Here is a 26,222-nt window from a genome sequence, read left to right as displayed (position 1 = left end):
CTCTGTAGCCCGGGCTGGAGTGCAGTGGCCGGATCTCAGCTCATTGCAAGCTCCGCCTCCCGGGTTTACGCCATTCTCCTGCCTCAGCCTCCGGAGTAGCTGGGACTACAGGCGCCCGCCACCTCGCCCGGCTAGTTTTTTGTATTTTTAGTAGAGACGGGGTTTCACGGTGTTAGCCAGGATGGTCTCGATCTCCTGACCTCGTGATCCGCCCGTCTCGGCCTCCCAAAGTGCTGGGATTACAGGCTTGAGCCACCGCGCCCGGCCTGAGTATTATAATTATTACTAATAATATTTAAATAACTCACCTGATTTCTTTTAGTCCTTCTCTCTGGATAACTTGAAGAATTTCTTTATGACTCATGGGTGTATTAGGGTATTTTTCTAAGACCTGAAAAACAAGCATATAATAATAAATTATTTCTTATCTCAAGTTCTTATAATTCTATATATAATTATATTTCTTATGTCTTAATAATTATATCCAGAGCATACATAGCCAGAGACTTTTCATCCCTTATATTTCAGAATAAATGAAAAATTAACAATATATATCAGATCTTCTTTCCCTCAGTCATAAATAGTAAGTCAATTCCTGAAGCAGAAATTGACCAAAAAAGCTAAAATTAACAACCCAATTATTCACTACTAATAATATGTAACTGTTTACTTTCTACCTCCATCCCCACATCCCTTCACTACCTGTGACCTACTGCAAGCACATTAAGATTATCCATTTCCTGGTAAATGTATAGCAAAGCCTAGTAAATCACAGGAGCACAATAAATTCTTAACCAAAACAAGTAAACAATATGATTATAATAAAATTAAAGTAATATCTGTGTTCTGGTTCTGGTAAAGATAGAGTAGGCATAGTCCATTCTGTCTCTACCACTGAATGCAACTAAAAACCTGGACAGAATGCATGAAGCAGCTATTTGAGGACTCCAAAAATGGTAGCAGGTCGCCTAGGGAGAAAAGCATAACTAGGAGTACCACACTAGTCCAGTAGTGAGTTTCCTGATTTTGTTTCCCTCTGGTTCCCCTGAGCCTGGACTTAAAGGCAGCCCAAAACCCGGAACTGCAGGCTAAGTGCAGGCAGAAAGTGCTCCAAGAGAAAAATCTTCTTTGGTCTGAGGCACAGTAAAGAGGGCATTCTAAATGTTGGATAGCGGGAGAAAAAATTCTCTGGGTTTCCCCCCCTTTTCTTTTTCTCTGCCGTTGCCCCAGGCAATCGCATGGGAGCAGCTGTGGTAATACTAGCAGTAGCTAGACAGGGACCTAAAACTCCAAGAAAGCAGAACCTTGCAAGTGGTCCTACAAGCATGGGAGGAATTCCCATGATTTATCTCGGCCAGGCACAGTGTTTCGTGCCTGTAATCTCAGCACTTTGGGAAGCTGAAGCGGGCAGATGACTTGAGATCAGGAGTTCAAAACCAGCCTGGCCAACATGGTGAAACGCCATCTCTACTAAAAATACAAAAATTAGTCAGGCATGGTGGTGAGTGCCTGTAATCCCAGCTACTCAGGAGGCTGAGGCAGGAGAATCACTCGAACATGGGAGACAGAGGTTGCAGTCAGCTGAGATTATGCCACTGCACTCCAGCCTGGGCAACAGAGCGACACTCCATCTCAAAAAAAAAAAAAAAAAAAAAAAAAATTAGCGGGGCATGGTGGTGAACCTGGGAGGCAGAGGTTGCAATAATCCGAGATTGTGCCCCTGCACTACAGCCTGGGTGACAGAGCCTTTCTCAAAAAAAGAAATAATGTCTAATAAACAATTCAAACTTACTCAACATAGGAATAGTAAGGAAATCAGCAACTCACAAGAGAAAAGATAAGCTATATATAATAAACCTAAAGTAACAGAGATGTTGGAATTATCAGACAAAAGTAGCTATTACAACTATGCTTCAAGATGTCTGGTGAATATTCTTGAAACAAATAGCCAAGAGTCTCAACAGATATATATGTATATTTCGTATACGTTTTATTTTGTTGTTTATACTTACATTTATATATGAAACAAAAATACAATAACCAGTAATATGTCCAAACATAATACAGCAAGATAAATGGCAGCCAAAATTCAAATCCAAGTCTTGCACCACTATAGCACACTGTGTCCTGTGTTTGTAACTATTTTCTCATTTGGTCAGTCATAAAATCCAACACATATTTCTGTGTATCATGTTCCTTGATCTCTCTGCTACATCTGACATTAACTGTTCCCTTCACAGACTTCACCCTCCCAGACTTTTCTTTTTCCCCAAAATATTTTTCTCAGTTTTCTTTGTAGATGTCTTTTTCTGTGCCCATCCCTCAAATATTTTATAAACATCCATTTACCCCTTTTACTTTTCACTCCACCAAAATTTCCCAGAATAACATTAACCACACCAAGCTTTCACCAATCACTCACATTTTGATGAATGAAGCAGCAGTCTGTTAAAAACTATTAAAAACCTGTAAAAGTTGGATATCCCATAAGCATTTCAAACTTCAGATGTCCAAAGTTAAACTTACTGTTTTCATCCAAGTTAAGGCCAATACAGAAAACTGAACCTTTATTTATTTATTGTCTATATACTAAAAATGTATTAAAGTACTGAAAATAAACAAAAATACACCATGGACCTGGACAAATAATAGTTCACAAAAGGGTTAATATAACTGGATAATAACCATATGAAAAAGAATTTGCACACTGAAGTATTTATGGATGAAATCATATGATGTCTGGGACTTCAAAAAATACACAAGAAGTTATGGGTTTAAATATAGCAAGATTGGCCATAAATTGATAATTATAGAAGCTAAATGATGAACACAAAGATACTCACTATATTATTGTCCACTTTTACATACAAATTCAATATCCTATAAAAATTTATGAAGCAAACGAAATACAATATTTGACTTTACTAGCAATCAAATATAATACATTTCAATGTGGGTTTTTTCCTGCCAATTTAAATGGCAAAAATGGCTACGTTTGCACGTATACATCTGTCCAAGGAGCCAGAAAACTGAAGTAAGTATTTCTAGAGTGTCATTTCTCTGGCATATCAAATCTTAATTGAAAGGTGACTATTAAATCATTATCAGAATGAGCCACACACAGAACTGAAAATATTTGTATTATTCACGGTAATGGTAAAAATTAATATTTTCTAATATATTCTGCAGAACAAGGAATTATTTTAATATTCTAATGTGTTTGAAACATCATAAGACATTAAGCTGTTAGAAGTGGAGACCGGTTGGGTGCGGTGGCTCACACCTGTAATCCCAGCACTTTGGGAGGCTGAGATGGGCAGATCACAAGGTCAGGAGATCAAGACCATCCTGGTTAACACGGTGAAACCCCATCTCTACTAAAAATACAGAAAAATTAGCCGGGCATGGTGGTGGGCGCCTGTAGTCCCAGCTACTCAGGAGGCTGAGGCAGGGGAACGGCATAAACCCTGAAGGCGGAACTTGCAGTGAGCGGAGATTGTGCCACCACACTCCAGCCTGGGCGACAGAGTGAGATTCCATCTCAAAAATAAACAAATAAATAAATAAATAGAAGTGGAGACCGAAAACTGTGTCTTTTTAGTAAGGATTTCACTGATTTCCAAGATGTTCTGTACTTTAATCAAACAGAGTAAACCAGTTGGTTAAAACTACTGAAGGAGGCCAGACACGGTGACTCAGGCATGTAATCCCAGTACTTTGGGAGGCCAAGGCAGGTGGATCACCTGAAGTCAAGAGTTCAAGACCAGCCTGGCCAACGTGGTGAAACCCTATCTCTACTAAAAATACAAAAATTAACTGGGCGTGGTGGCGGGTGCCTACTGTAGTCCCAGCTACTAGGGAGGCTGAGGCAGGAAAATTGCCTGGACCGGGAGGCGGAGGTTGCAGTGAGCCAAGATCGCGCCATTGCGCTCCAGCCTGGATGACAAGAGCGAAACTCCATCTCAAAAAAATATATATATATATTATATAATATATTAAAAATATAATATATAATTTATATATTATAAAATATAATATATAACATATTATATATTATGTATAATATAAAATAACATATATAATATACATGTTATATAAATATATAAATTATATTTATATTATATATAACATACGTTATATATAATATATATATGGAGTATTTATTTTCTTTTAAAAAAAAAAAGTTTATCACAGGTTCCTTTAAATGCTAGGCATTTAGAATTAGTTTTTTTAAGGCCAGGTACAGTGGCTCACACCTGTAATCCCAGCACTTTGGGAGGCCGAGGGCAGATCACCTGAGGCCAGAAGTTCAAGACCAGCCTGGCCAACATGGAGAAACCCTCTCTCTGCTAAAAACACACGCAAAAAATTAGCCAGGTGTAGTGGTGGGCGCCTATAATCCCAGTTACTCAGGAGGCTGGTTCAAGAATTCAAGAATCACTTGAACCCAGGAAGCAGAGGCTGCAGTGAGCCGAGACAGCGCCACTGTACTCCAGCCTAGGTGAAAGAGCGAGACTCCATCTCCAGAAAAAAAACAAAAAGTTTTTTATTGTTGTCTTTTTTGAGACAGGGTCTCACTGTATTGCCCAGGCTGGAGTGCAGTGGTGCAATCACAGCTCACTGCAACCTCCGCTTCCCAGGCTCAAGCAATGCTCCCACCTCAGTCTCCAGAGTAGCTAGGACTACGGGCATGTGCCACCACACCTGGCTAATTTTTGTATTTTTTTGTACAGACAGGGTTTTGCCATGTTGCCCAGGCTGGTCTTGAACTCCTGGGTTTTTGTACTTTTTGTAGAGAGGGGGTTTAGCCATGTTGTCCAGGCTGGTCTCAAATTCCTGGGCTCAATGTTCCACCTGCCTCGGCCTCCCAGGGTGCTAGGATTACAGGTGTGAGCTACGATAACTGGCCTAGAATTAGTTTTAATATAGAAAAGTATTATACTAAATTTTCTCAGACTGCTTAAAGCTATAGTTTGGGGGAGAAAGAAAAATGTTTTTCAATTAAAGATTTAAATACTACACTTTTAAAACTTTTTATTATGGAAATCTAAAAACATTCACCAAATTAGAGAGAACATTACAATGAACCACCACATACCCATCACCCATTTTCAACAATTATCAACACATGGCCTATCTTGTTTCATCCATACCTTCAGCCACCCTCCGTCCACAAACTGGGTTATTCTGAAGCAAGCCACTGACATTTCATTCATTATTATTGTGATATATATCTCTGCCAACAAGGACTTAAAAAAATATTTTACACCTCAGAAAATGACTATAATTCCTTAATATAAAATTATTTAGTCAATGTCCCAAATTTACAGGAAAAAACCACTGCTTTTAAATACTTGATTTGTTCAAATCTATAGACTTACATATACTGGATTTGGCTAACACATGTCTTGAAGTATCTTTTAATCTACGGATTTCTCTCATTCTTTTTTCTTCCAATTTACTTACAGAAAAAAACTAGTAAGCTGTACTGTAGTTACACATATCCTGTATCGTGCTAATCGTATAGTCCTCTGTCCCTTGCATTTCCTGAAAATTAGAATCGAAACCTAGAGGCTTGCTCAGATTCAGATTTTATTTTAGCAAGAAAACTTCATAGGCTTACGGTATACTTCCTACCACGCCACATCAGAACACACAAAATATCTATGATCTCCTTTTTGAGATGCTAAGATGTATCAGTGGGATAGATGTGGTCTACCTGATCCACTTATTATAAAGCTTCCTATCAGCATTTCAATCTAATTGTTTTAGCAGCCACCGATGATCACTATCTCCATCATTTTATTTAGGGGTTGGAAAGTGCTGATGGTCCATCGTTCCTTTTTCATTTATAAGCGAGAGCCCTTCTAAAAAGAAATGCTTTCCACTATCTATTTGGTTACCCCAGGTACAATCCATATTGAAAAAGCAGGATAAGGCTGCACGCAGTGGCTCACGCTTGTAATCCCAGCAGGCCAAGGCGGGTAGATCACCTGAGGTCAGGAGTTCAAGACCAGCCTGGCCAACATGGTGAAACTCCGTCTCTACTAAAAACACAAAAATTAGCCGGGTGTGGTGGCACACGCCTGTAATCCCAGCTACTCAGGAGGCTGAGGCAAGAGAATCGCTTGAACCCGGGAGGCAAAATTTGCAGTGAGCGAGACTGCGCCACCGCACTCCAAACTAGGCGACAAGAGCAAAACTCCTTCTCCAAAAAAAAAAAAAGGCAGGATAAGCAACTTATTTTTGTATTTACTGTTTTCAGAATAATTAGCTGGTTTTCTGGCATGCTGCAAAGGTGATGTTGGTTTTTGTTTGAAATACCACTATTATGAGTATCATTTTATAAAGTACCATTATGCATTTAAATATATTTTTGTGCTTTCATTACTGTATTTCCTCACTTGTGAATTGGCTATTCATTGGCTATTGTCCACTTATATACCATTTGTGAGAGCTCTCTAATTTACATTAAATATACTGAAACATTTACTGTCGCATTTACTACAAACCCTTTCTTCCAGTTTATTCTTCATCTTTTTATCACTATTGATTTTCCATGAAAGTTTTTATTAATTTCATGTATTGTAACTGACTGGTCTTTTCTATTTCTTTAAGCATGTTTACACTTAAATGTAGTTTCCCTCCCTTTGATAACTTAATACTTTTTCTGTATTCATTTACATTTAACTCTTATAATTCATATAAGAAAAAGTGCATGGGCCGGGCTCAGTGGCTCATGTCTGTAATCCCAGCACTGTGGGAGGCCAAGGCGGGCAGATCACTTGAGGCCAGGAGTAAGAGACCAGCCTGGCCAACATGACCAAACCCTGGTTCTACTAAAAATACAAAAATTAGCTGGGTGTGGTGGCACATGCCTGTTATCCCAGCTACTCGGGAGGCTGAGGGACAAGAATCTGAGGCATGAGAATCCTGAGAGCCAATCCCTGGGAGGCGGGGGTTGCCATGAGCCGAGATAGTGCCACTGGACTCCAACCTCGGCGACAGAGTGAGACTCTGTCTCCCCCACCAAAAAAAGAAAGAAAATGTGCATAGACAGAAATGAGAAAAATGTGCAGACACACTAGAAAAAAACCAAGAGGGAGAGAATGAGGAGAAAAAAAACCCTGTCTTGGCCACATATATTACTGAGCAAACATGCTGTATGAACCATTACATTATCTTACCACAAGTGGAAAAGACTACAGTAGTTTTGCAAAACTGTTAGCTTACATTAACCACAGGAGGGCAGTGTTTATCAAACAAAACCTCATTCCACTGCTGCTCATGGAACTTCAAAGTACAATTTTTAGAAACTACTTTATGACTCAGAATAATTAAAATCAACACTACATAGAATTTAAAGCTAGATTTTTAAAGGGTGCTTAATATATTCACTTCTTAGCTTGTAGATTCCCAATTCAGTTAATAAAAACTATTTAAAAATTTTATTTTCTGAACACTCAAGAATAATTGAGTTACCTCCAAGATTCAAGTTTGATTCTAGCCTAAATAACAGGAATATTTCAATTATTGTTGCATTATGAGTTCATTCCAGATATACAGATGTGCAGAGTCTGAATTCTGTACAATCTATATGACTGTTACATTTTAAATGTCCAAATAAGTAATACAGTGATCTTTATATAGAGTTCTATCAGTGTTAGAAGGCTCATTTACTGCCCAAAAGCTTTAATTAGGGTAACTTGTGCCATACCAGTAAATCAAATCAGCCAACAATAAAGAGTGAGAAGAGACAAGAGCTTATGTTATAGAACAATATATCAACATTTAAGAGCCAGAGAAGAACAACTAGGAAATAAACTAAGTGACCAGAGGTATAAGAAGAAAACCAGAAAACACTAGTGTTTCAGAAAAGACAAAAGTATTCTAAGGTTTAGCTGGTCAACAATGTCAAATGCTGCCTAGAAGCTGAGATAACAACAGAAATTTATCCCCTGTATTTGGCAACAAAGGAATCTTTAATTAGCTTTGTAAATTCAGATTCCACTTAATGTGGAGGGAAGAAATCAGATGTGAGGGGATTTAGCACTGACTGGGAGTAGTAACAGGGAATTAAAACAACTCTTTCTAGGACAATAAAGAAAACAAAATGTGGAATTGAGGAATAATTGTTTCGTCAAATGAAATTTCACTGAACCAGGATAAAGGGAGACCCAAACATCCCTAGATATCCCATATTCCCCCTTTCCACCATGAGAGGCAAGTAATTTCAGATACATTTTTTGACAAATCCCTCATTATCTGAGCTTGAGGTACTAGTTCCGATTTGACACTCAAGAACAAAATGAATTCAGAGGATCTGGTTTCCCTCAGTTACCAAACTCATGATACACTCACTCACACCTGAGTTCAGGAGCTCAACACTGATGAGAGTAACAAGGAACACATGGTATTTAGACAGAACTGTTATCTAAAAGAGCCTTCGGAGGAAAGAGGGAAAAGGTCCTTACCTGGCTGTTTAGCAGTATCTGTTGATCACTACCTGTGTCCTGAGATGCACTTTCTGTTCAGCTTCTGTCACACTAGACTCTCGTGGTTCACTCTACTCTACCTCTCTACTAGTAACTTCCTCGTTGCCCACAGTCTTTTAATGTTGGTCTCCTTCAGGATTCTTTTCTCCTCAGTGTTTTACTCTCTTGGACATTTTCATCCTCCCATGGCTTCAAAAATAGCTATGCTCCTATAGCAGCACCCTAATACATCCCCAGTACTGCTTATCACAGTGCACCAGTTTTTTGTTTTTGAGACAGGGACTCACTCTGTCGCCCAAGGTCGCCTGCAGTTCCATACCTGGAGTACATGATCATAGCTCACTGCAGCCTCAAACTCCTGGGCTCAAGCAATCCTCCTGCCTCAACCTCCCAAGTAGCTAGGACTACAAGTGTGAGCCACCATGCCCAGCCTCATTCATCTAGTATTACTAGTGCCTATTATATGACAGATCTAAAACACTTAATCGTTGGCTGATGGAATTAGGAACATGGGTGGCCAGACTAGCTTTAGACACTAGTAAAAATGCCTCTTTTAAAAAAAGCATAAAAGGTGAGGGAAGGCCGGGCGCGGTGGCTCACGCCTGTAATCCCAGCACTTTGGGAGGCCGAGGTGGGTGGATCACCTGAGGTCGGGAGTTCAAGACCAGCCTGACCAACATGGAGAAACCCCGTCTCTACTAAAAATACAAAATTAGCCAGGCATGGTGGCATATGCCTGTAATCCCAGCTACTCGGGAGGCTGAGGCAGGAGAATCACTTGAACCCAGGAGGCGGAGGTTGCAGTGAGCTGAGATCTATACAGAGAGGCACCTACAGATATACAGAGAAGATTACAGAAGCTGACTTTGTAAGCTCATGGGCATAGTTCACCTAGGGGTCCCTCAATTCTGAACAGCTCTATCAAGTCACTTTGGTTTAGTCTTTCCCAGCTTGGATTCTTTTAATTATCCAAAAAGTCTGGAGGTTATACACACTCCCTAGTTCAAGAAAAAAAGCTCTCAATCAAACTCTCTTCAAACTCTGAAGAATTAATAACACTAACAGTTAATACTTATCTAGCATTTAATTGCCAAGCACTATTCTAAGTGATTTAGATATGTTAGCTTATTTAACCTTTACAATAAACCTATGCGGTAGATACTATCAGCCCATTTTTTTCAGATGTGAAAACTGAGGTGCAGAGAAATTAAATAACCTGTCTAAGGTTTCATCAGCTAATTAATGAAAAGAGCCACTGTTGCTGCTGAGTTGCCCAACTTGTCATCAGCAGAATCCAACTCTCAGCACCCTGTGTTACAATTCCTCAAAAACAAGAGCCAACCATTTCAGTGGCTCTGAAGGTGACAACAATTTGTAGACCTAGTAGGTGCTCCTTGGTGCTTCCACATCTAATGATAAAACGCAAGTACAGCATATGACAAAGGCACGATAAGGAAAAGAGAAATAGGGGCTTAGACTCCTCAGGAATGATGGCCTCAGGCAAGCAACCTTGATCAGCTGCAGTCTGGCCATGAGTGAGGGAAATCTAGACTAGGCAGTGGCAGAGGGAGATGATGAATATCAATATGGCCTCGGAACCAGCTGCTGCAGCAGAGACTATGACCTATTCCACTAATCCTCTATAGTAAGCCATTTTAAGAGACCGCTGCCAGCGTCTGTCTTGAGGAGCTAGTGTCAAGAACAGGCTTACTGTGGAGCACAAGCCATTAAGAAACACATCCAAATAGAACCTTTCAGTGTACTGCAACACACACGTCCCTCAAGAACCTCCTCAGCTCTGGCAGACAGCGCCTCTCACACACTGTCAGCATGCCACCTTCGCTCATGCTGCTCTGTATCTGACATACCTTCCCTACTCCTTTTGACAGATACCTCAAAGTTTATCTATCACTTAACAAAAATAGCAAAGATTTTTAAACTGGTAATATTAAATTCTTCAAGAGTTGAATAAGACAGGCACATACACACTAAAGCAGTGGAGAGGGTAAAATGATACACCTTTATAGACAGTAATTTGGTAACAGGCCAGGCGCGGTGGCTCACATTTGTAATCCCAGCACTACTTGGGAGGCCGAGGTGGGTGGATTGCTTTGAGCCCAGGAGTTAAGAGACCAGCCTGGGAAACATGGTGAAATCCTATCTCTACTAAAAATATAAAAATTAAGCTCACAACTGTAATCTCAGCACTTTGGAAAGCCAAGGTGGGCGGATTCCCTGAGGTCAGGAGATTGAGACTAGCCTGGCCAACATGGCAAAACCCCGTCTCTACTAAAAACACAAAAATTAGCCGGGCGTGGTGGTGTATGCCTATAATCCCAACTCGGGAAGCTGAGGCAGGAGAATCGCTTGAACCCAGGAGGTGGAGGTTGCAGTGAGCTGAGATCATGCCATTGCACTCCAGCCTGGGCGACAGAGTAAGACTCTGTCTCAAATAAATAAATAAAAATATAAAAATTATCTGGGCATGGTGGCACACACCTGTGGTCCCAGCTACTCAAGAGGCTGAGTGGGTGGACTGCTTGGTCCCAGGAGGCAGAGGTTGCAGTGAGCCGAGATCGTGTCACTACACGCTAGCCTGGGTGACAGAGTGAGACCCTGTCGCAAAAAAAAAAAAAATCGGTATTAACTTCTACAGCCTTTCAAAGAGTGACACCCTCTTACCCAGTAACCCTTCTTCTAGCAAATCTGTCAAAGCAAAGTAACAGAAATACATGAGGCCTAGGCACAAAAGTGTTACTGCAGTATTATTTGTAACAAAGTTATAAAAATAAATAATCTAAATAAACACCCAATACTAAGATAATCAAGTAATTTAACTCCCCTTCCAAAGAGATCGATCCTTAGTACATGAGCAAAGAGAGAGCACAGGCCTCTTTATCTTTGTGCTCCTCAAATTAGACAATACCCAAAACATAAGAGAAATCCAATAAATTATTCCTAAATTGAAAATATATTGTTATTAAAAATGCTTTTGAGTTTCCAAAGATAAGGAAATGCTTATGAATGTAAAATTGAATACACAATAAGATTTCGATTAAATTTTAAAAACAGACAGGATTAGGAATAAATATACAAATATTAATAATATGACATTAGATCAGAGTGTTAATTTATAATTCAGGCCCACAGTATAAACAGGCTTCAGGATTCCATGAATCCCTTTGGAATCAGATATAGTATTTAGTGTTTATATCTTTTTCTGGGGAGTAGATCCATAGCTTTCATCAAGTCCCAAAGGGACAGTGGGCGCCTGTAGTCCCAGCTACTTGGGAGGCTGAGGCAGGAGAATCGCTTGAACCCAGGAGGCGGAGGTTGCAGTGAACCAAGATCCCGCCATTCCACTCCAGCCTGGGCAACAAGAGTGAAACTTCGTCTCAAAAAAAAAAAAGAAAACCTCAAAAAACAAAGTGCTCCAACTTACTTTCTGATTAAAATGCAAGAAAACCGGCGGGTGCAGTGGCTCACTGCTGTAATCCCAGTACTTTGGGAGAGAGAGGTGGGTGGATCATCTGAGGTCAGGAGTTAAGAGACCAGCCTGGCCAACATGGTGAAACATAGTCTCTACTAAAAGCACAAAAATTACCCAGGCGTGGTGGCACGCGCTTGTAGTCCCAGCTACTCGGGAGGCTGAGGCACAAGAATCGCTTGAACCTGGGAGAAGGAGGTTGCGGTGAGCTAAAATTGCGCCACTGCACCCCAGCCTGGGTGACAGTGTGAGACTCTGTCTCCAAAAACAAAACAAACAAACAAAAGGCAAGAAAACCATAAGTTAGCAAAAAAAAAAAAAATCCTTACAATCATTTTTCATCTCTACCCCCAGAAAGTCTTGGAACAAGAAAAAAATCACGATTATGATATCTACGTAAGAGAAGAAGTAAAAGAAAGGTATAATTATGGAAAAGGAAACAATTTATTATTTGTAGATGTCTTTCTGATACTCTTAAAATAATTGATCTTTTTACTATTGTTGATTTGAACAAATATCTAAGCACCTACTACAGCTGCATTTCCTTTTTTTTTTTAACTTTTTTTTTATTTTTTATTATTATTATACTTTAAGTTCTAGGGTACATGTGCATAACGTGCAGGTTCATTACATATGTATACTTGTGCCATGCTGGTGTGCTGCACCCATCAACTAGTCAGCATACAGCTGCATTTCCTAACAAGTCATCCAAAATACAGCTATACTATGACTACTCAAACTTATACTCTACTATCCTCAATATATTAGCTCCACAAGATTAAGTTAGTCCAATTCCAAGGTCCCTCAAAAATAAGTCTCACATATGCCTTTGGTAATGAAGCTATCCTCTGTTAAAATGCCATTTTTGTGCTCCCTTCTGCAGCACACATACTAAGAACATGCAGAGAAGATCAGCATGGCCCCTGCACAAGGATGACATGCAAATTCATGAAGCATTTTGTATTTTTAAAATATAATAAAAATTTAAAAAATAAAATGCCGTTTTCTCCCCAAACCCATTATCAATGCATAATCTTTTTTAAGGGTCCAGAATGACAGCTATAAAGACTGTTATAAGAGAAAGGCATAATTTTTACTGTTAGTTGCTGTGGGTCCATGAACTCCACAAAGCTTAAGGTAGATTTGTTTCTAGGAGTTTACCTACCATTCAACATTCTTCTGCTAAGAAAGCCCTGATTTTCTTTTGGAGATCCATCCCCTACTCCACTCTAAATCCACACAGTGGAAACCAACACTAGCAGTAACACATGAAACCCAATTAGCACTTCCCATCCTCTTGACCACAGTGAATGGTTTACTAATGGGAAGAAGTCTCAAGCCAAGGGTAAAGGGCAGAATAAGAGAAAAATTAAATCTTTGTTAACTCCAGCAACCACTGGAGTTAAATCTGCATGATGTGAGGCTAAAGCTAACAGCTTTCTTGCTCCACAGAGTTTGAGTATCAAATTAACACCCCAAACACAGAGACAGAAACACAGCCGGGTGCAGTGGCTCACGCCTGTAAACCCAACATTTTGGTAGCCCGAGGTGGGCAGATCCCGAGGTCAGGAGATCGAGACCATCCTGGCTAACACGGTGACACCCCGTCTCTACTAAAAATACAAAAAATTAGCTGGGCATGGTGGGCGGGCACCTGCAGTCCCAGCTACTTGCAAGGCTGAGGCAGGAGAATGGTGTGAACCTGGGAGGAAGAGGTTGCAGTGAGCCGAGATAGCGCCACTGCATTCCAGACTGGGCGACGGAGCAAGACTCTGTCAAAAAAAAAAAAAAAAAAAAAAGGCCGGGCGCAGTGGCTCACACCTGTAATCCCAGTACTTTGGGAGGCTGAGGCGGGCGGATCACAAGGTCGAGATCGAGACCATCCTGGCTAACATGGTGAAACCCCATCTCTACTAAAAATACAAAAAAATTAGCCATGTGTGGTGGCAGGCGCCTGTAGTCCCAGCTACTCGGGAGGCTGAGGCAGGAGAATGGCGTGAACCCAGGTGGCGGCAGTGAGCTGAGATCGCGCCACTGCACTCCAGCCTGGGCGACAGAGCGAGACTCCGCCTCAAAAAAAAAAAAAAGGGAGACAGACAGAAACACAATCTTGATAATGCATGTATTTATTTATTGAGAGACAGAGTCTTGCTCTATCGGCCAGGCTGGAGTGCAGTGGCGTGATCTCAGCTCACTGCAGCCTCCATCGCCCAGATTCAAGCAATTCTCCCACCTCAGCCTCCCGAGTAGCTGGGATTAGAGGCACACGCCACCACATCTAATTTTTGTTTTTTTGTTTTTTGAGATGGACCATGCCCATCTAATTTTTATATTTTTATTACAGATGGGGTTTCACCATAGTGGCCAGGTTAGTCTCAAACTCCTAACCTCAGGTGATCTGCCCACCTCAGCCTCCCAAAGTGCTGGGATTACAGGTGTGAGCCACTGCGCACCTGGCCTATACCTCTTTTTGTTTTTTGGTTTGTTTTTTTTTTGGGTTGACACCAGTGTTTATTTCAGGAAGCAGGACTTCCAGACCTGGGTCTGTCCAGTGGAGTCCTGGAGCCTCCAGCTTCTCACTTGGCCTTTGGGTTATGGAACTTGTATCCAGCAAAAACAGCCTTGTCCCCAAGAGCCTCCTCAATCCTCAATGAATTGGTTGTATTTGGCCAGGCGCGCCAAGGGGTAGGGGGCGCCAGTCTTGATCTGTCCTGTGCAGAGCCCCACCACAAGGTCAGCAATGAAAATGTCCTCAGTCTCCCCAGAGCAGTGGCTCACCATCACCCCTCAGCCGTTAGAGTGAGCCAGTTTGCACACCTGGATCGATTCGGTCACTGAGCCAATCTAGTTGACCTTCAGCAGCAGACAGCTGCAGGCCTTCTTCTCAAAGGACTGGGCAATCCTCTTGGGGTTGGTGACTGTCAGGTCATCCCCCACAATCTGGATGTCCACCACTGAGAGGAACGAGGTCCAAGTGGCCAGTCAATCTGGTTAAAGGGGTCCTCGATGGAGACAAGTCTAGGTGGCAGCTGGGATAGTGTCCCATACCTCATTTTTAATACTACATAGGCTACAAGTTCTAGAATAATGCCAAATAGTAGTAATGATAGAAATTTCTTCATCACATGTCTAATTTTTTCAAATACTTGTTTCTAGCAATTTGCCATCATTGTGTTATTGGCTGTTAGTTTGATTTTTTCTTTTTTTTTTTTTTTTTTTGGCAGGGGGGAGATGGGCAGCTTTTCTCAATAAAGCAATTCAAAAAACAAGGCTCTTTCCAATGTGGTAAGCCATGTGGTGAGCCATGTGGTGAGCCATGGAGTTCTTCTGTATCCAACCCGAAAAGAGAACACATAGAAAAAGCACACCCTATTCTTGAGTACCTTGGCTAGGAAGTGACACGTATTACTTCTGCTCACATTCTACCGCAAAAATAGTCACTTGGCACTATCTAGACACAAGAGAGTCTAGGAAATAAAATCCTTGTCTGGGTAGCTGGGACAAGGATTGTACCTATATGTTCCCATCTCTACATACAGTTTTCATCATTGACCTAGTAATTTAATGAATCAATAATTTTCTAATAACAAAGTAGCTTTGCATTCGTGGAATGAACTTCCAATTAATCATGGAGCTACACTGGCCACCTCATCATCCTAGACTAAGGCAGGCACTCTCCTGCTTCAGAATCTTTGCACTGTCTGCTCCATCCATGTAGAATGCTCTTTTACTGGATGTATGCAAAGCTTCACTGCCTTCATATGTTTGGTCAAATGTCAACTTCTCAGTGAAGTCTTCCCTGAATATCCTATTTAAATTACGAACTGCTTCAAAACCAGCCCAGCATTCCCCAGTCATCCAGCTTTCCTTTTCCACACAGCATTTACCACTAACATACTATATACTGTAATTTATTTATTTACCATGTTGTCCATCTTTCATCCCTACCTACAAATCTGTTAAATTCCATGCAGGCAGGAATTTATTTTATTTTATTTATTATTATTATTATTTTTTTTTTTTTGAGACAGAGTCTCTGTCACCCAGGCTGGAGGGCAATGGCGCGGTCTCAACTCACTGTAATCTCTACCTCCTGGGTTCAAACAATTCTGCAGGCAGGGATTTTATTTTTCCTCATTTGTTCACTGCTATATCCACAGATCCTACAGCAGTGCCTGGCATATAGTAAGTGCCCAATAAATATTTAACTACATTCAATGTTGAATACAATGAATCTCCACATCTATGACACTGAGATTTAGCGTTTGCAAATTGATCCTACTCTAAGCCAACCTAAGACAATTACTAAAGAACTGCTCCCTCCATTAGCTTACAGATGTAAACAATTGATTCTTTTAAATTGACAATATTTATAACATTTCCCCTGGTCTCTGCCTAAATCTCTTATTCTATATAGTGAAAGCCAGAAAAGGTTTCAGAACAAAATGACAAAATGGCCTCTCCAACACAACCCAGGGTATATTAGTTCGGTGTCTTCCTTTACTACATAGCAGCCACGTCCTCCTCATCTCCATTGTGTCTACATTCCAAAAAAAAAAAAAAAAAAAAATTTTTTTTGGCCAGGCGCGATGGCTCACGCCTATAATCCCAGCACTTTGGGAGGCTAAGGCAGGCGGATCATGAGGTCAGGAGTGTAATCCCAGCACTTTGGGAGGCTGAGGCAGGCGGATCACGAGGTCAAGAGATGGAGACCACACTGGCCAACATGGTGAAATAGCATCTCTACTAAAAATACAAAAATTAGCCGGGTGTGGTAGCGCACGCCTGTACTCCCCAGCTACTCAGGAGACTGAGGCAGAAGAATCGCTTGAACCCCGGAGGCAGAGGTTGCAGTGAGCCGAGATCATACCACTGCACTCCAGCCTGGCGACAGAGCGAGATGCCGCCTCAAAAAAAAAAAATTAAAGCCTAATATACAGAGGGAAATTGATAAAGGGAAGAAATGGTGACAAAGTGAACATAAGTAGATACCTAATTTTTTTTTGTTTTTTTGAGATGGAGTTTCACTCTTTGTTGCCCAGGCTGGAGTGCAATGGTGTGATCTCGGCTCACTAGAACCTCCATCTCCTGGGTTCAAGTGATTCTCCTGTCTCAGCCTCCTGAGTAGCTGGGATTACAGGCACCTGCCACCACACCCGGCTAATTTTTGTACTTTTAGTAGAGACGGGGTTTCGCCATGTTGGCCAGGCTGGTCTCGAACTCGTGACCTCAGGTGATCTGCCTGCCTCGGCCTCCTGAAGTGGTGGGATTACAGACGTGAGCCACCACACCTGGCCTCTTCTTTTTGAGATAGGGTTTTGCTGTGTTGCCCAGACTGGTCTTGAATTGCTAGGCTCAAGTGATTCTCCCACCCCAGCCTTCCAAGTAGCTAGGACTGCAGGCACACACCACCATACCCAGCTAAGAAACCTGAATTTTATGTGAAAAACTTCAGACTGAAATATATATTTAATTACTTACATTTTATACTTTTCTAACCATTTAAGGAAATATTATTTAATTATAGCTGAACTTCCAAGCTGTCTTATAACTTTTAAGCAGAAAGCGTTACCCTTAAAATATATCCCTTATGTGGCAAAACTAGTGATTTCATACATTGCTGGTGGCATTACAAATAGGTATATACCTTAAATAAAGCAACATAACAAAGAAGCAAATTACAAGTAACCATATTTCTTATCTCTCCAAAAGAAATACCACAAAATACAGGGATGAGTTCCAATTCTTAAGATGGACTAAGCATATTCCACTCTGTCACTCCCACTGAATGTAGCTATACAACCTGGACGAAACACAGAGAGGAGCTGAAGACTCTGCAAAGTAAACAGACTTTTCTTAAGCTCACGTGGAATATCCAACAAGATAGACTACATCCTGAGCTATAAAATACACCTTAACAAATTAAAAAAAAAAATCATACAATGTCTGTTCTCAGAGCACAGTGGAATTCAACTAGAAATCATTAAGATAGTTGGAAAATCCTTAAATATTTGGAAACTAAACAGCACACTTCTAAATAACACATTGGTCAAATAAGAAATCTCAAAATAACTTTAAAATATTTTGCCGGGCATGGTGGCTCACCTGTAATCCTAGCACTATGGAAGGCCAAGGTGTGCAGATCGCTTGAGCTCAGGAGTTCGAGACCAGCCTGAGCAACATAGCAAAACACTGTCTCTTAAAACAAAACAAAACAAAACAAAACAAAACAAAATGCCGGGCACAGTGGCTCACACCTGTAATCCCAGCACTTTGGGAGGCCGAGGCTGCCGGATCACCTGAGGTTGGGAGTACTGACCAACATGGAGAAACCCCATCTCTACTAAAAATACAAAATTAGTCAGGCATGGTGGTGCATGCCTGTAATCCCAGCTACTCCGGAGGCTGAGGCAGGAGAATCACTTGAACCCGGGAGGCAGAGGTTGCAGTGGACTGAGGTCACGCCATTGCACTCCAGCCTGGGCAACAAGAGCAAAACTCTACCTCAAGGAAAAAAAAGAAAAAAAATTGAAATAAATAAAAATATATATAACATCAAAGCTTGTGGGATACAGCAAAAGCAGTGCTTAGAGGGAAATTTAAAGACTGAATGCATGTATTAGAAAAAGGGATCTGGATGGGTGCGGTGGCTCACACCTGTAATCCCAGCACTTTGGGAAGCCGAGGCAGGCGGATCATGAGGTCAGGAGTTCCAGACCAGCCTGGCCAACATGGTGAAACCCTGTTCCTACTAAAAATACAAAAATGCCAGGTGTGGTGGCACATGCCTGTGATCATAGCTACTCAAGAGGCTGAGGCAAGAGAATTGCTTGAACCCGGGTGGCGGAGGTTGTAGTGAACCGAGATCAAGCCACTGCACTCCAGCCTGGGCGACAGAGAGAGACTCCATCTCAGAGGGAAAAAAAAGATCTATACTGAGTGTCGTGGCTCATGCCTGTAATCCCAGAACTTTGGGAGACCAAGGCTGGTGATCACTTGAGCTCAGGAGTTCAAGACCACCCTGGGCAACATGGTAAAACTCCGTCCCTACAAAAAATACAAAAATTACCCGGGCATGGTGGTGCATGCCTGTAGTCCCAGTTACTTGAGAGGCTGAGGTGGGAGGATTGCCTGAGCCCAGGAGGCAAAGGTTGCAGTGAGCTGAGATCACACCACTGCACTCCAGCCTGGGTGACAGAGAGCTAGACCCTTCCTCCAACAAAAACAAAACACAAAAAGAACTAAAATCAAAACTTAAGCTTCCATTTTTAAAAACTAGAAAAGCAAATTAAATCCAAAGTAACAGAAGAATAGAATAAAAATTATAACAGAAAACAATGAAATTGAAAACAAGAAATCAATACGAAAAAACTAACAAAACCAAATGCTGCTTCCTAGAAAGACCAATAAATTCAATAAGCCTCTAGCCAGGCTAAGTAAAAAAGAGAGAAGACACAAATTACTGGTATCACAAATGAAAGGAGAAACATCACTACAGTTCCCATGAACACTGAAAAGATAATAAATTTTGAACAATTCTATGCCCACCTACTTGATAACATAGAAGAAAAGGTCCATTCCTTGAAAAACACAATCTGACAAAACTCACATAAGAAAAAACAGATAATCTGAATAGGCCTATCATATATTAAAGACACTGAATTAATCATTACTAACCTTTCAAAACAGAAAGTCTCAGGCCCAGATAGGTTTATTAGTGAACTCTACAAAACACTTAAAGGAACTATACCAGTTCTCTACAATATCTTCCAGAAAACGGAAGCAAAAGGAATACAAAAAGTCCCCAATTACAGTGATTTGATTTTTCAAGTTTATGTTGCTGCAAAAGCCATACACATTCAGTAGAAACCATACTTGTGATGCTGGACAGCAGCAGCGAACCCAAGCTCCCAGTCAGCCATGTATTTTCAACTTAGGATATCTTCAATTTACAACAGGCCTCTTGGGACATAACCCTATTGTAAATCAAGAAGCATCTGTACTTACTAACTCATTCTATCAGGCCAGCATTAAAAGAGTAAAAACTACAGACCCACATCTCTCATGAACATAGATGCAAAAATCCTCAACAAAACCCAACATATCAAACTGAACAAAGTAAATGATAGCAGGCAGACTGGGGAAGATCAGACTCCAAAGTACTGTACTGTGTCAGATGGTAGAATGATGAGGGATTTTTTTTCCTCTATTTTCCAGTTAAAGTCATATTATTCCTATATTTAAAAAATTCATTTAACTTTTGTGAAATGGAGGAAACCTATGTTACACATTCTCCTAACTAAATTTTAAATATCAGTATTAATAGAGTGAAAAAATAATGCATTAATCCTAACTTAGAACCAAGTTTCACAAACACTGAAGTGAAGTAAATCTATGTATGTCTATGACATTAATAAGGAGGGCTAACAAAATGTTTGATTGGATATAATTAAGAAAATACCTAAAACTGATACAAAACAAAACAAAGAAATTTAGAAATTACAGTGTTTTAAGGCACTGAAAAACTAAGGAGCTTCACTTATATTACAATGGCATGTATCAGGATATAAACAATTACAAAAGTATGATGGTACATATGATTACTGATTCCATTCTCCAACCACTTAATCAATCTTCAATACATTAGACCTCCAAGATCTAAATATCCAGTTCCACAAGGGGAAAAATTAGTCAAAAAATACATTTCAAATTAATTTGACAAGTATTTATTAAATGCCTATTATGTGCATACTACACAACAAGTGTTAAGGATAAAGAATAATTTGTGGGGTTTTTTGTTTGTTTGTTTTTTGAGACAGAATCCCACTCCGTCAGCCAGGCTGGAGTGTAGTAGCATGATCTCAGCTCACAGCAACCTCTGCCTCCCAGGTTCAAGTGATTCTCCTGCCTCAGCCTCCCAAGTAGCTGGGATTACAGGTACACACCACCATGCCCAGCTAATTTTTTTTGTACTTTTAGTAGAGATGGGGTTTTACCATGTTGGCCAGGCTTGTCTCGAACGCCTGGCCTCAGGTGATCCGCCTGCCTCGGCCTCCCAAAGTGCTGGGATTACAAGTGCGAGCCATCACACCCAGCCAAAACATAAGATTTTTAGAAGACATTAATTCTTGCCCTCAAAAAAGCTCTTATTGGCCGGGCGCGGTGGCTCACGCCTGTAATCCCAGCACTTTGGGAGGCCGAGACGGGCAGATCACGAGGTCAGGAGATCGAGACCATCCTGGCTAACACGGTGAAACCCCGTCTCTACTAAAAAATACAAAAAACTAGCCGGGCGAGGTGGCGGGGCGCCTATAGTCCCAGCTACTCGGGAGGCTGAGGCAGGAGAATGGCGTGAACCCGGGAGGCGGAGCTTGCAGTGAGCTGAGATCCGGCCACTGCACTCCAGCCTGGGTGACAGAGCGAGACTCCGTCTCAAAAAAAAAAAAAAAAAAAAAAAAAAAAAAAAAAAAAAAGCTCTTATTTTGGTAGGAAAGACAGATGGACAAATTCATTACAATACAATATTTTTAAATACAACCAAATTTTAAAATGCAAACTAAAGAGGCTCACGGCTGGGCATGGTGGCTCATGCCTTTAATCCCAGCACTTTGGAAGGCCGAAGCACGCAGATCACAAGGTCAGGAGATTGAGACCATCCTGACTAACACGGTGAAACCCCATCTCTACTAAAAAATACAAAAAATTAGCCAGGCGTGGTGGTACGCCCCTGCAGTCCCATCTACTCAGGAGGCTGAGGCAGGAGAATCGCTTGAACCCAGGAGGCAGAGGTTGTAGTGAGCCAAGATCGTGCCACTGCACTCCAGCCTGGCGACAGAGCGAGACTCTATCTTTAAAAAAAAAAAAAAAAAAAAAAAAAAACCTCACAGCAGGAAGCAATTAACAATTAACTTATCTGGACATGAGTTCTCTGGAACTTAAAATAAAAACAGGGACCAGGTGCAGTGGCTCACGCCTATAATCCCAGCACTTTGGGAGGCCAAGGCGGGTGGATCACGAGGTCAGAAGATCGAGACCGTCCTGGTTAACACGGTGAAACCCCATCTCTACTAAAATATACAAAAAATTAGCCGGGCATGGTAGTAGGCGCCTGTAGTCCCAGCTACTCAGGAGGCTGAGTCAGGAGAATGGCCTGAATCCAGAAGGCGGAGCTTGCAGTGAGCCGAGATCATGTCATTGCACACTCCAGCCTGGGGGACAGAGTGAGACTCCATCTTAAAAAAAAAAAAAAAAAAAAGAAACAAAAACAGGTCAGGTGCGGTGGCTCACACTGTAATCTCAACACTTTGAGAGGCCGAAGCGAGCAGATCACTTGGGTTCGGGAGTTCGAGACTAGCCTGGCCAACATGGTGAAACTCCATCTCCACTAAACGTACAAAAATTAGGTGGGTATGGTGGCGGGCCACTGTAATCCCAGCTACTCGGAAGGCTGAAGCAGGATAATTGCTTGAACCTGGGAGGTGGGGGTTGCAGTGAGCCGAGGTCACGCCACTGTATTCCAGCCTGGGTGACAGAGCAAGACCCCATCTCAAAAAAATTAAAATTAAAATTAAAATTAAATAAAATAAAACAGAAGTGAACTCAATCAAGTGAAGAAAGGTGTGAGAATTTCAGAAAAAGTAAACAACAAAACAGGTATGTCCAGAAGAAATGGCATGTTTCATGAAACACTCGTTAATGGTGGAGCACTGGGCACAAAAGCAGCAACAGTAAAAGAAAACTGAACAGAGAGGCAAGGGTAAGATCATAATAAAACACTCTTAATGCCAGGTAATGAGCCTTCAACTTACCTTACTGGCAAGTGAGTTAGCAAAAAACTAAGAAAGAAACATTACAATAAGACTCACATTTTAAAATTATTCTAACAAAAATAGGGAGGTCAGATGGATTGCAGAGAGCTTTAATAGACAGGTAATGAAATCCAGTTTCGCAAACTACAGCAACTGAGGCACTGGAATTGGAAATGGAAATGAGAAAAGAGATTTCAAAAATCCATAAGACTTTTAGTGGCAGGTGACCTTAAAAACACAGATGATGATTCTAGGTTTTTAAAATCTTGATAAAAGAAAGGAAAATGATATATAAAAGGAAGAACATGTTTTGAAAAGTTAGATTTAGTTTTGGGCACAGGGTAATCTTTTACTTAATCACAGAAAACATCAAGTTAAAGTAGTATATCTCAAACTTTAGTAGTATTTAAAAGAAAAAAAATCTCAGGGCTCACACCATACCAGGTTAAGTTACAACATTTTATATGAACATACACACAAATGATACTAAATTATACTAGGTATAAATCTCTTAGGCGTATTGCTCTCACACAATTACAAAAATAAAACATATTTACAATTTACAATTTTTTTTTTTTTTTGAGAAGGAGTTTCGCTTTCATTGCCCAGGCTGGAGTACGACAGCACGATCTCAGTTCACTGCAACATTCACCTGCTGGATTCGAGCAATTCTCCTGTCTCAGCCTACCAAGTAGCTGGGATAACAGGCGCCTGCCACCGCGCCCAGCTAATTTTTCGTATTTTGATTAGAGAAGGGGTTTTGCCATGTTGGCCAGGTTGGTCTTGAACTCCTGACCTCAGGTGATCCACCCACCTCAGCCTCCCAAAGTGCTGAGATTACAGGCGTGAGCCACCACACTGGGCTAAAATTTACAATTTAAATCCAATATAGGCCAGGCATGGTGGCTCACGCTTGTAATCTCAGCACTTTGGGAGGCTGAAGGGGGTGGATCACTTGAGGCCAGGAGTGACCAGCCTGGCCAACATGGCAAAACCCCATCTCCACTAAAATACAAAAAATTGTCCTGGTGTGGTGGCACGTGCCTGTAAGTCCCAGCTACTTGGGAGGTGGAAGCACAAAAATTACTTGAACCTGGTAGGCAGAGATGATAGTGAGCTGAGATCATGCCGCTGCACTCCAGCCTGGATGACAGAGCGAGACTCTGTCTCAAAAACAAAATAAAAATAAAAATGATATAAAAAATTTTAAAAATCCAAATATAAAACAATGAGCTTCCATTTCAAGTAAAAATTAAACTAACGCTGGACTGTTAACTACATCACAATGGTCTTAACTCCAACTGCACTAGACCTGAGACGTGCTCTGTGAACACATGTAACCACATTTTCTTATTCAAACTATGGTGAAACCTTCATTCCATTAATGCACCATGATGACAGCTGTGATCTTTGCTTGGTACAAATGCATCATTTCCCTATTGTCTGCCTACTCCATCAAATATGGATACCAAAATCACACAGCAAGTTAAAAATATACAATTTTTAAGTCTGTCATTAAAGCTTAAGACTTCAATTTCTTGTCTTTTTTTTTTTTTTTTTTTTTTTTTTTTTTTTTTTTTTTTTTTGAGGCAGAGTCTCGCTCTGTCGCAAGGCTGGAGTGCAGTGGCACCATCTTGGCTCACTGCAACCTCTGTCTCCCGGGTTCAAGCAATTCTCCTGCCTCAGCCTCCCAAGTAGCTGGGACTACATGTGCGTGCCACCACGCCTGGCTAAGTTTTGTATTTTTAGTAGAGATGGGGTTTCACCATGTTGCCTAGGATGGTCTCAATCTCTTGACCTCGTGATCCGCCCGCCTTGGCATCCCAAAGTGCTGGGATTACAGGCGTGAGCCACTGCGCCTGACAAAACTTCCATTTTCATAGACAACTTTCAGAATCAGCAAATTCCCTACGGGAGGTCTAATAAGAAATCTAGTTTGAAAAATCATTTTCATTAAAACTTTGTCATTTACTACCTTTTATCTGCTAGAAAACAGAGCTGAAAAACACATACAAAGCAATCCAATACTAAGACTGGGAAACGGTTGCCCCTTTTGCCCCCCACATCTGTTCTCAAAGTATGACTTTTATATTTCAAACCAGTAACAGCTTTTCACCTGGCAAAAGTATCCTTAATTTTTGTCAGAAATAAATATATCAATATTTACTTTTTAAAAAAAATTTGAGACAGTCTTGCTCTGTTGCCCAGGCTGGAGTGTACAGGCGTGATCTCGGCTCACTGCAGCCTCCACCTCCTGTGTTCAAGTGATTCTCCTGCCTCAGCCTCCTGAGTAGCTGGGATTACAGGCATGCGCCCCCACACCCAGCTAATTTATTTATTTATTTATTTTTGAGACAGAGTTTCGCTTTTGTTGCCCAGACTAGAGTGCAATGGCGCAATCTCAGCTCACCACAACCTCTGCCTCCCAGGTTCAAGTGATTCTCCTGCCTCAGCCTCCCAAATAGCTGGGATTACAGGTATGCACCACCATGCCTGGCTAATTTTGTATTTTTAGTAGAGACGAGGTTTCTCCATATTGGTCAGGCTGGTCTCGAACTCCCAATCTCAAGTGATCCACCTGCCTCGGCCTCTCAAAGTGCTGCGATTACAGGCGTGAGCCACCACTCCTGGCCCTTATTTTTGTACTTTTAGTTGAGACAGTGTCTATCTCAAAACAAACAAACAAAAAAGAATGAGAATTGTATTGTGATGTGGACTATTCCAAGACCTCTTTTACGTGTGGAAACTTCAGGAGGCTGGCAGAAAAGTACAAGGCCAGGCGCAGTGGCTCGCACTTGTAATCTCAGTGTTTTGGGAGGCCAAGGAACAAAGATAGAATGAGGTCTGGAGTTTGAGACCAGCCTGGGCAACATAGTGAGACCCTGACTTTACAAAAAAACAAAACAAAAAAATCTTGGGTGTTGAAAAGCTGCAAGTGGCATAAGTATAGGTAAAAAAAGATATGAAATGAGAAAAATGTGAAAGACAACAAAAGAAAGTTATCTCTCCTCCCACCAGTCTTTCCTGCCCTCTACAATAATTCCCACAAATGTCCCAATCTGCTTAAAACATATACATTATTATCTCCTGCCTAAAAATTCTCTATTACTCCTAAAAAATACTTGTCAGCCCAACTTCTACAACCCTTCACATTTTGGCCCCAACTGACCTTTTCTGATTTTGTCTTCCATTATGCTACATAACACTCACAGGTTAATTAGCCATGCATTGAACAACCTGCATTTTTCAGTCTTTTCTCTTTTCAGCTCTTCCCTCTGCCTGGAATGCCCTTGCCTATCATTCACTTGTAAATACTTTATCCATCATCCTAGAATACCCAAGTCAAACCTTCTTTGAGACAACCCTGCTCCAACATACTCCCAAATTTTAGTATTACTATTAGATTGCTATTATGCAGCTTCAACAACACAG

The 26,222-nt window shown here is 41.1% G+C and overlaps 1 protein-coding gene and 1 pseudogene across 7 annotated transcripts in view; one reads left to right on the top strand and one right to left on the bottom strand.

Moving 5' to 3' along the window:
* The window catches only part of ASXL2 (ASXL transcriptional regulator 2), a 155,221-nt gene that overhangs the window by 112,941 nt on the left and 16,058 nt on the right, over window positions 1-26,222 (bottom strand). For all 7 annotated transcript variants that reach the window (XM_077959999.1, XM_077960000.1, XM_015111861.3 and 4 more), the window contains exon 2: window positions 309-391. In XM_077959999.1, coding sequence (XP_077816125.1) covers window positions 309-391 — 83 coding nt within the window. The remainder of the gene's footprint in view (window positions 1-308; window positions 392-26,222) is intronic.
* LOC114671974 (U6 spliceosomal RNA) lies at window positions 12,850-12,950 on the top strand (annotated as a pseudogene).

Source organism: Macaca mulatta, chromosome 13 (assembly GCF_049350105.2).
Source record: "Macaca mulatta isolate MMU2019108-1 chromosome 13, T2T-MMU8v2.0, whole genome shotgun sequence".
NCBI classification, from domain to species: domain Eukaryota; kingdom Metazoa; phylum Chordata; class Mammalia; order Primates; family Cercopithecidae; genus Macaca; species Macaca mulatta.
Note: the sequence above shows the minus strand (reverse complement) of the source record. Positions and strands in the feature narration are given on the sequence as shown.